The sequence below is a fragment of the Arachis duranensis genome, chromosome 4, assembly GCF_000817695.3.
Source record: "Arachis duranensis cultivar V14167 chromosome 4, aradu.V14167.gnm2.J7QH, whole genome shotgun sequence".
Classification (NCBI taxonomy): Eukaryota; Viridiplantae; Streptophyta; class Magnoliopsida; order Fabales; family Fabaceae; genus Arachis; species Arachis duranensis.
In genome coordinates, this window is record NC_029775.3 from 2,867,775 (window position 1) to 2,878,630 (window position 10,856).

At 34.8% G+C, this 10,856-nt stretch overlaps 2 protein-coding genes across 4 annotated transcripts in view; one reads left to right on the forward strand and one right to left on the reverse strand.

Moving 5' to 3' along the window:
• The window catches only part of LOC107482746 (glyoxylase I 4), a 27,502-nt gene extending 26,336 nt beyond the window's left edge, over window positions 1–1,166 (forward strand). The window contains exons 1-2 of one of the 2 annotated variants that reach the window (XM_016103312.3): window positions 320–501; window positions 626–1,166. In XM_016103312.3, the coding sequence (XP_015958798.1) occupies window positions 359–501; window positions 626–1,016 (534 nt within the window). In that variant the 5' untranslated portion in view covers window positions 320–358 and the 3' untranslated portion in view covers window positions 1,017–1,166. Of the gene's footprint in view, window positions 1–319; window positions 502–625 lie in introns of those variants that run through there. The other variant, XM_052260213.1, reaches the window with a different exon arrangement.
• A 569-nt stretch (window positions 1,167–1,735) lies between these two features.
• On the reverse strand, window positions 1,736–6,847 carry LOC107482745 (probable ion channel SYM8). Of its 2 annotated transcripts, XM_016103310.3 has the most exons (12): window positions 6,306–6,844; window positions 6,092–6,160; window positions 5,398–6,015; window positions 5,056–5,238; window positions 4,847–4,906; window positions 4,546–4,749; window positions 4,195–4,443; window positions 3,870–3,968; window positions 3,557–3,751; window positions 2,957–3,049; window positions 2,575–2,838; window positions 1,736–2,379 (listed from the first exon to the last, which is right to left on the reverse strand). In XM_016103310.3, the coding sequence occupies exons 1-12, from the start codon at window positions 6,660–6,662 to the stop codon at window positions 2,161–2,163; spliced, it is 2,610 nt and encodes an 869-aa protein (XP_015958796.1). In that variant the 5' UTR covers window positions 6,663–6,844; the 3' UTR covers window positions 1,736–2,160. The 2 variants fall into 2 exon arrangements, with proteins under 2 accessions (XP_015958796.1, XP_020995449.1); XM_021139790.2 differs by lacking the exon at window positions 1,736–2,379 and having other exon boundaries at window positions 2,693–2,838; window positions 2,957–3,033; window positions 6,306–6,847.
• Window positions 6,848–10,856: the final 4,009 nt, after the last annotated feature.

The window sequence follows — 10,856 nt, forward strand, 5'->3', positions numbered from 1 at the left end:
CACATTAAAAAAATATATTTTTGTAACAACTTAATAACTTGAAGGAAAAACATAATCTTGTAAGTTTAAAGTAGTAATGGCAACATGCACTTTACTCGCGGGTATCCAACTCGATTCAATCCAATCGAGTAAAATTATCAACTCGATCTACAGCAAGTAGAATTTTCGTGTGAGTTGAGTAGTCTCAATCTTATTCAACTAATCCGTACTTTATATATGTATATATTATAGAGTTATATAAAAATATGTTTTAAATAGATATTAAACTAAAAACTTCTCACTAAATACAAAAAATGAGGTTGTGATTCTATATAATAACCTGACTGAGTTCTCACCCGGAAACAACTAACAGAAAGAGATGGCAAGTCCACTGCCTCTGCTTTCACTGAACCACGTCTCATTCGTGTGTAAGAGTGTGACTGAATCAGTTCAGTTCTACGAGGATGTCTTGGGCTTTGTCCTCATTAAGCGCCCTTCTTCTTTCAAATTCCAAGGGGCCTGGTAACTTCTTCTCTACTTCTGACTTAATTGCTTCTTAGCATGCATTATCACTTAAATAAAACTCTAAATGCTTTACACTGTCAGCATCAAAATAAAACTCTAATATATACGTTATGTGGTTCAGGTTATTCAACTACGGAATCGGAATCCACCTGCTTGAGTCAGATATGGTTCCGGTGGAGACAAGAACCATAAACCCAAAAGAGAATCATATATCGTTTCAGTGCACTGACATGAGTGTGATAATGAAGAAACTGGATGAGATGAACATAAAGTATGTGAGTGCAGTTGTGGAAGATGGTGGAGTCCAAGTAGATCAGATATTCTTTCATGATCCTGACGGTTACATGATTGAAATCTGTAACTGCCAGAACCTCCCTGTTCTTCCAATTTCCTCACCATGTCCTCTGAAGAAGCATGGAGAAAAAAGAACATTGAACAACAACTGCTCTGCAGAAGAAGCAATCATGATGATGGATAATTTGGTGATGGATATGTTGAAGATTTCAATATGAGTACTTGGAATCACAACTACCAAGCAGTCTCCTTAATCATTTTAAAATTTATACACATTTTTTGTGAAATTAAAGCATTATGAAATCCTATTAGAATATGAAGACGGAAGAGTGTTGTCTAAATTTGATTATGAATTATGTTTGTAATTATTCAGGTCTAGTCTCCGTACTCATTATTATTTGTCTAGATATGCAGAAAAGATGAAAATTAAGAATAGACTATATTTATACAATTAATTAACAAGGGAAACTAGTCACCTTTTGCTAGCCAATTTTTCATAGTCTGTAATTCACTTATTCGTAGCAGTAAATTGGGCTTCCAACACTAAATTTTACACTAATCTGAAAATATGGATTAAACTGATAAGATGAAAAGAAAAAATAGGGCAGGTTATGTCATTGTTGGGAAAGGTGGTTGAGGAGAAGAAGACCTTATTAAAGGTTGGAATTCGATACTTGGATTGGATTGAATTTTGAGGCACTGCATTTTCTTTGTGGCACATGGCCACATGGGCTTGCCTCTCCTGACATGACAAGTAACAACTAACAAAGCAGAGTGAAAACATTGGGCCATACATACTAAGGTCATACCCCTCCAGCTTCCATTCCCTTAAAGCCTGATTGATACATTCACACTTGGCAATGTAACTGCCACTAATTCATGCATCCTCAGCCTCAGCTATTGCTAATTATTATTATTATTATCAGAATAACCATAGAGTTGAGAAATTACAAAGTGAACTTTATATATATCCTCTTGGAATTAGGGCAAAATCTTCTTATTGAATAATGAATCCAGAGCTTCTACATATTTGTTAGTTAACCTAATACAACTTGAAAGACTAGTTCACAAGTTGCATTGCACTACAAATAATAACAATAATCATAATAATATTCCACAAGTGGTTAGCAACTATCTTGAAGAATATGTGAAGGGCCAAAATCTCTGTTGCTACCTGCTTTCAATTAGTATAAGCATCCTCCAAAATCCCAGCTTCTATTAACAGTTGACAGTTTGTCCCAGTGCAAGTTTGAGACAGGGAAGGGAAAAGGAGGGCCATCCATTTACTAAGAGTGTAAGCTTGAATTAGGACATAATCATACACAAGGCACAAGAATGGTACTATTCCCTTCCCTTCTCTTGTCAATCACCTGATGCTATAACGACAAAAACATCACCTGCAGACCATTTTCTGAGAACTGACTTCCCGGAAGGGTTGATAATCGCCCGATCTTCGTCAGCTAGGCGATAACCAATAACAATCTCCCTTCTTAAACGACCTCTGATCATTATGTCATAGAAACATATTTCTTCCTGGTCATACAAATAGAATTCTGCTGGTTTGATGCACATCTCATTCCCCTGCCATAATTGAACAAAAATTTCCAAAACAAATGTAATCTTGATTTTGTAATTTAAAACCATATGAGATAGACTATAGCCTTAAAATGCCAAACTAGATGATCCAAAAGGGATGTGACCATAAATACCGAAATAGTAACTGAGATCCATCAACAGTATGAGAAATAGCAAGAAAAAGTTTTAAGTAAGGGCTACCTCCTCTGCGAATAACTCCTCAAGAACACGGTTGATTTGCTTGTCTTCAGCCACCATAGCAAGTGCCATGCTAACCAGCTCATTTGATAACACATAGTCACTGATTCTGGACACAGACACCAGATTTCTAGTCCTAGAATCCAAGATTTCACTGATTATAATTGATTTATCTGAAGCTTGCTGCATTTCGCGGATCCAAGAGCTGTGAGAGAACCCCGATAACCTTAAAGACGATGTTGAGTCTTTGCATGGAAGTCGTCTTGACTACAAAAACAAAAGAGGCGATTTTATTTTTATTAGAATTCAGTTCAAAAAACAAGGTGATACAAGTTAGTGACGAGAGCATCAAAACTCTAATATGAAATGCAACAATTGGGACTACCTGTATGTCACGAATTAGTAGAAGTGTAGCTAAAGATCTCGAGTCAGAATGGGCAACAGAGTCCTCCACTGATTCATCTGCAAGAATAAGAATCTGTTCTCTCAGAGTTAGTAACTTAGTGTACAGTTGAAGAAAATCTTCATTTAGTGTGTTTAACTGTTTCTAGTCTAGGGATATTTAGTGTCAATCTTCATTTAGTGTGTTTAACTGTTTCTAATCTAGGGATATCTAGTGTTAGTAAAGTTCCTACTTCAGAACTTACTTCCTTATAATTTTATTTTGAAAACAAAACTATTTTAAGTCATATAACAGGCTGTCATCCTAACGAGATTTTTATTTTCTTTTTCATTTTTAAGTGTCAATAAATAAATAATAATTGTAAATGAGACAGAAGCTGCCATTGGTTATCCAGAATTCTTATCAACTCAATTAGCATGAAATTTGGTCATCTATTGCATTACATAATTTGGTTACTGGTAACATGAGCCCTGGAAAACTCACACGGCATATCAATGCTAGAAGATTCCTTCATGAAGGCACACTGATTCATATATACAAGCTTGACATGCTATAAAATATGAATAGAATATTGAAACTTACAGAATCAAAAGTCTCCAATGGAAGAGACTCCAGGTGCCGCCTAATGACAGCATTTCCCTCCCTGTGGACCAGCTTTATGTTCACTAGCGCAGAAACATCAAGTCCTCCATCAATGAGCTTATTCTCTCTTTCTTTTTCAGGAACCTCATTGAACATCCAGAGTTCCGAACCAGGAGCCAAGAATGCTTCCAAAACCTAAGAAACAATAGATAATTATGAAATTACATGGTAGGGCTTTGCTGCATTGCAGCTAATCAAAATAATTATGAGAAAAGGCAGTATTGTAGAGCATACACAATTTTTAGGGAATTACCATGATCATATCATCAATATCACGGCGCCAGCCACAGAATAATATCTTCTCGGGAAACTTAGGTGGATCAGATTTCCTAGGGTAGAAGCCCTTCCGTACCTATACAAATATGTCAAATTAGAAACAAGGTGTCCTATATGCTGCTGGTGTCTAACTATGTAAATTTATTAATAAGTTACCTATAAGCATTGATTTAATATAATCCTAGACAATGTGAAAAATATACTACACATAACACACTCTAAGGCCTAGCTGCCTAAGCACTCAATTAATATAACTGCCTAAATGGATCGTTTTGCAAGAGAAGTTAGAACAAAAAGATAACCTCTTGAAGAGGACCTGGAGCATATGTGTCATCGTCCTCCGCTATGACAAGGACTTCATCCCCATCTCTCAGAACATAATTATCATCCGGATTTATGACAATCTTCCCCCCATCTGCTGCAACCTTAATCCCACATGGTACTGCTTCAGGAAATGAAAGTAATACATCTCTGAAGCAAAAACCATTCAATTCAGGCCACCTTTTGATGTAGAACTCTGCATTCTCAAATCCCAGTATGTCCTCCCATATCTGGCCAAGAGAACAAAACAAATGAACCAAAGATAAATTATACCAAAGTCACGTACATTGGTTGATAAATTTAGCAGAGATATCATCAAACTTTAGAATAACCTGGGCAAGGCCAGGTTGTAGAGCACACTGAATCATCAAGCGTCCGATTACATCATGTGCAACAACTGTTTCAATGAGTTCTCCACCAACAAGTTTCACTAGGGGTTCATTATCAAGATCACTCATCTCCACAACAACATGGCCTCTTAAGCCTTCCTTTACACCTGTGAGGCTGAGAACAACTCTCAAAGCTCGTGCATCACTCTGGAAATAGAAAGAGAGAAAAGACAAGACTAAGAAGAAATTTCAGAATGAGTTACCAACAAAAACAAACAAATAAGCAGGTAATGAGGTAAATGACCTGATCAGCATTTTCATCTGAAGCTAATACAATGATTGCGCGTGCCTTTGAAACTGAAACCTGCAAATAAATAGTTATAAAAATTTGAGTGGGTAGAGAACAGTTGTCAAGAAGGAATTTATGTGAAAGCACTCAAACCATCATCCACAGAAATATCGTGAGAAGTTATCCTTTCCTAAGAAAATAGAACAAAGATACGGCATCAATACCTTCTTTAGATCGGCCAGTATAAGAGGACTGCCACTTCTACATATTACAGAAGTCCCCATGAAATCAAATTCTAGTCTTGCTATATCCATTTCCATTTCCTCCTTTTCTTTTTCTGCAAGAACCACAATAACACCACCACCAACACTCTTATTTGCTATTGCTAACTGCTTCAAAAGTGATCCCTGCAATCAAATTTTCATGTCAGCTACATGATTCATATTGAGATGAAACAATTAAGAACTGTTAGACGGATAAATAACCTAAACTGGTGGTCAACATCATGTTCCAAGTTAAATATCAGGTATTGAAAATAATTCATGTACAACCATTGAGGAGTTTACCAATTTGTCACTCCAGCCAAGAATGAGTATGTGGTTTCTTTCAATCACTTCACTCTTCCCTTTCCTGAGTGAATCAACCTTCTCTGATATAGCATCCGAAACAAGCCCAAGCATCATAGCAAATATGAGCATGCCGCCCGAACTAATTGAGACAGATACGATCCTCTGGCCCGTCCCTTCTGTTTCGGCATGATTTCCAGAGTCAGCTACATATGTCCAAGAATGCCAAAGTGCTTCAGCAAAACTACCACCGGTTACGGCATATAATGCCAAACCACCAAACCCTATGAGAAACAGAGTTGCAAAGAGAAGGGCAAGGAGCTTGGCATAAGGATATATGGAGAAAAATACATCTACCATATAGGCAATTCTTTTCTTTAATGGTACATCCTCCTTGTTATTGTTTGTTCTCCTCAAGAAATTGATCATTCGAGGAAGGTAATCAAGATATTTGTACAGCAGAAAAGGCAAAATGAGTGTGAGCATCACAATGTACAATGCAATTGTTCTACTGTCTGCATTCAGTATATAAGAAAATGAGCCAACGTTTTCCTCTACAGGAGTTCTTCCAATGCCGGAACAAGAACTAATTTCACAGCACATGTGAAGTTTGTCATGCTGTGGCAAAGAATTTGTATGAGTATTTCATCCATCATAAACAAGATGAACGCAGTACAAGTCAATGATCATATACCTCTAGTTTTGCAAGCCTATACTGTAGATAAGCTGAATGAGGCACGAAAATAATACAAGTGACGAAAAGCTGCAACAAAAAGGGGGTAAGAATTATCAAAAATAAATGTTAACAGAAATGATGCCACTCTAACTAAGCAAGCTCTAGCTGACAATTGTTACAGGTAAAAAAAATTGGAATAAAAAAACACAGAAGAAACGATTTGAATTGAAACCAGATAGAAGAAGGGAGAGCGGTTGTGGTGTTGCGGTCTCCTGGAGCTGGTATCGGAAGTGAGTGGTGGTATCGGAGGTGGTGGTGATGGCGGCGATGAAGGATGAGGAGGAGGAGGGGGATCGAAGCGGGAAGGGAGTGATTTGGAGAAATCGAGGTTGTTAGGGGAAGGGCGCCTCCTCCTTGGCTTGGTACCAAGAAAGGAAGGGAAGTTCCATTGCTCCTCAACTGCGATCGCATTCTCAACTGACACTCTGAGATGCGTTGTTGAAGAAGCAGGCACAGTCTTTGTTTTCTTCAATGGAGGCTTCTTCAGCTGCTTTGAACCTCCATCATCATCCCTACTGTTCTCTCGCATTGGATCTACGATGGACTTGTTCAATTAGAGTGAGAAATCGCACTGCACCATTTTCTGCTATATTTTAATCTGCATCCCTTCTTTTCTTTTTTCTGTTTTTGTTTTAGTGGGCTCTACTGTACAACACACGCTACCACTTTTCGGTTTACGGTTTTTCTCGTTTGCTCTTTAAACTTGTCTTTACTCTTTTCTGCTACTTACCCTATCAACTCTCAACTATAATAAACACAACTTTGCTGCTCTTCTTATTAACTACTACAAATTTATTAAGAAAAAAAAATTGAATTAACATTATTCGTAATTCAACTCGTGTTGTTGTAGTCAAACTAGTCAACTTGTCGGTGAATTTAATGCCAAATCATGTGAACGGTCATTCACTGAAATCCATGTTTCGTGGAACAGAATGATCACATTGAGAGGTACTGCTTGCTATACGACAGTGTATATTTATACTTGCTGCTTGTACTTTCGAATTACTTTTCTATCAACCTTGCTAAATTAGGAATTCCTATAGTTTACATATTCAAGTATTTTTTCATTTAATTTTATCTAAGTAGATTTAATATTAATAAAAATTACTCTTATTAAAAGAGTGTGAATACACGCACAGCCGTTGCTTTTTTTTTCTTTTTTTTCTTCTCAAATTTGTTTACGCTTGGAGCGTCTTTTTTTTTGCGTTTCTCCTCCTCTTTCTTTGTTGTGTTCCTTTTTTTTTCACGTGTTTTTTTTCTTATGGTCATTATTTTATTGTTGTTACTGCTGTATTTTTTTTTCTTTTCCTCTTTCTTTCCCTGGTGAAGAAGCAGTAGAAGATGGGAAAGAAAAATTTTAAATTATGCAAAACAGAAATGAACCGAAATTATATTCAAAATGAACATAAATTATATTTAGAATGAACCGAAAATTAAATTTTGAATGTAAACTCGTTTCAAAATAAATACAGAACAAAATAATTCACTAAAAAATGAACCAAAATTAATTCAGAATGAACCGAAAACCAAATTCAGAATGTAAACTCGTTTCAAAACAAGCACATACCAACTACACCTTTATTTAAATCCAGGATGAAACGAAATTATTTAATAATGGTAACACACAAACTCAATTCGAAAACAAGCACACAAACAAAAATTAAATTATGAGCAAAAAATAATAAAAGAAAAAGAAAGAGGAGAAGGAGGAGGAGGTGGTGGCGGACGAAAGTAAAAGATAATAAAAAAGGAGGAAAAAAAGAAGAAGACCTAATATTAGGGGTAAAAAAGTGTATGAATAAATTTGAAACAAGCGCGGGAAAGAAAAAAAAGAAAAAAAAGAAGTGCGTAGCTCTAAATTATTAAATAAACTTAGATGCTAAAATGATTTGAACTTAGAGAATAATTTTAACAAGTATAAACAAGACACAGTGAAACACGTTACTAAATTATATTTATATATAATTATAAGTTTGCAAAAATAATCTTACATAATTTTTATACATTAAAAATAAATGCTTCTTTTAGGATAAGAGAGGCCGTTAAAGGATCGAAATTCAAATCTTCTTCGCTTGATTAAAGAATTTTGGAACTTATCAATTTTTAAAACAAAATTATTTTTAAAGAGGCTTTTTCAATGGTGAAAATATAATATAAAACTTGAAAAATTAGGTAAAAAATTGAATTTATTTAAAAAAAAAAAGAGACCGGTTTATAAATAGCATTTTGTAACAAAAGGAGAATAAAAAAATTAACATCTATTCCAAACTTACACACCACATATGTTAAATCCTCCCCTCTCCTTGCACGTTTTTTCAAAACTCCACCTCCACTTAAACTAACTATATATATTAACTACGTTTCCCATCATTATAACTAAATATAATTCATATCATCCCATAATTTTTTAATTTTTATAGAAATAATTTTTTATTTATATTTTAAAAAGTAAAAATAATGTTGTTTCTTTCTTGTTTCTAATTTTTAAGAGTATAAAAAAATAAAAAACATTTGTTTAAAAAGGTGAAGACATTAAAAAAATATTTTTATTATTACATGAATATTATTATTACAATATTTATTATAAAAGATTATTATGAATTTATTATTATGACTCTTATTACTATTTTGATTATTATTATCGTTATCTAAGCGAAATTATGATGCCACTTCTATTTTTTCTACTCTTTCCATAATTGTTTGAACTTGTTATAAAATAAATAAATAAATAAAATAAAGAGGTATACTTATATAACAATATTCACCATAATTATTTTCTCAATATAAAGATGATTAATATATTTATTAATATTAAATATAAAGAGAGAGAATAATATAAGAGAGAGAAGATTGTAGTTGTTATTGATGTATGTCATCTGAGGCTTAAACTTCTATTTATACACATATGGAACATTATTTTTCCACACTTCATTTATTGAAGAACAAAAATTTCCTTTATTGAGAAACTGAGTCGCCCATATATTAATGGGCATCCAACTCAGCTTCTTATCACAATACTCTCCCTTGGATGACCATTTAGGATTATGCCTCGTTAAAATCTTACTAAGAAAAATCCAATGGGAAAAAAACCTTAGTGAAGGAAAAAGAGTACAAAATCCTTTAGTGATGACGACTGCCTCATTAAAAACCTTGTCAAGAAAAACCCAATGAAAAAAAATCTGACCAAGAAAAAAAGAGTACAGTCTCTCCTTCTTGTCGACATCATTTAATATCTCGAAATTGGTGCATTCCAATCTCATGCACCAATCTTTCAAAGGAAGATTTTGGGAGTGACTTTGTGAATAAATCTGCCAGATTGTCACTTGAGCGGATCTGTTGGACATCAATTGTCCCTTGATTTTGAAGATCATGAGTGAAGAAGAATTTGGGAGAAATATGTTTTGTTCTATCACCTTTGATGTATCCGCCTTTAAGTTGAGCAATGCATGCTGTATTATCTTCAAACATGACAGTTGGAGCTATCTTATGATCAATCAGTCCACATGATGACAAAATATATTGGATCAAACTCCTTAGCCAAAAACACTCTCGACTAGCTTCATGTATTGCTAGTATTTCGGCATGATTAGAGGATGTTGCAGAAATCGTTTGTTTCGTGGACCTCCATGATATAGCTGTTCCACCATATGTAAACAGGTGTCCTATTTGAGATCTCTCTTTATGTGAATCAGACAAGTAGCCAGCATCTGCATAACCAACTAGTTGTGACTTGGATCTATAGGGATAAAACAATCCCATATCAACCGTTTCATGAAGATACCGAAAGATTTGCTTGATTCCGCTCCAATGCCTTCTGGTTGGAGAGGAACTATACCTTGCTAGTAAGTTCACAGTAAATGATATATCGGGTCGTGTATTATTAGCAAGATACATTAGCGCTCCAATTGCACTAAGACATGGTACTTCTAGACCAAGGATATCTTCATTTTCTTCTTTAGGACGAAATTGATCCTTCTCTACATCCAAAGATCTTACGATCATTGGGATACTCAACGGATGTGACTTATCCATATAAAATCTTTTCAAGATCTTTTCTGTGTATGTTGTTTGATGAATAAAGATCCCATTTTTTGTATGCTCGATCTGCAGGCCGAGACAAAATTTAGTCTTTCTAAGATCTTTCATCTCAAACTCTTCTTTTAGAGTTTTTATAATTGTTGGAATCTCTTCAGGAGTCCCAATGATATTTAAATCATCAACGCACACAGCAATTATAATGAACCCAGATGCAGATTTCTTTATGAAGACACATGGACAGATATCGTCATTCTTGAATCCATTTTTTGCCAGATACTCAGTAAGGCGATTATACCACATGCGTCTAAATTGCTTTAGACCGTATAAAGATCTTTACAATTTAACTGAGTATAACTCTTGCGAATATTCATTGGATGGTTTAGATATCTTTAGTCCTTTAGGGACTTTCATATAGATATCCCGATCTAATGAGCCGTATAAATAGGCTGTTACCACATCCATTAAATGCATATGCAGTTTATGATATGCAGATAAACTGACCAAATAACGCCATGTTATCGCATCCACTACAGGAGAATACGTTTCTTCATAATCTATATCGGGCCTTTGTGAAAAACGTTGTGCTACAAGTCGGGTTTTGTAGTGCACAACTTCATTTTTCTCATTTCGTTTTCTCACAAATACCCACTTATATCCAACAGGTTTTACATCTTCTAGTGTACGG

Coding starts and splice junctions, on each gene's coding strand:
- LOC107482745 (XM_016103310.3), bottom strand. CDS start 6,662: ATGCGAGAGAACAGTAGGGATGATGATGGAGGTTCAAAGCAGCTGAAG. Junction 6,161..6,305: donor GCTCTCCCTTCTTCTATCTG/GTTTCAATTCAA, acceptor TTTTTGTTGCAG/CTTTTCGTCACTTGTATTAT. Junction 3,969..4,194: donor CTCCAGGTCCTCTTCAAGAG/GTTATCTTTTTG, acceptor ATATTTGTATAG/GTACGGAAGGGCTTCTACCC.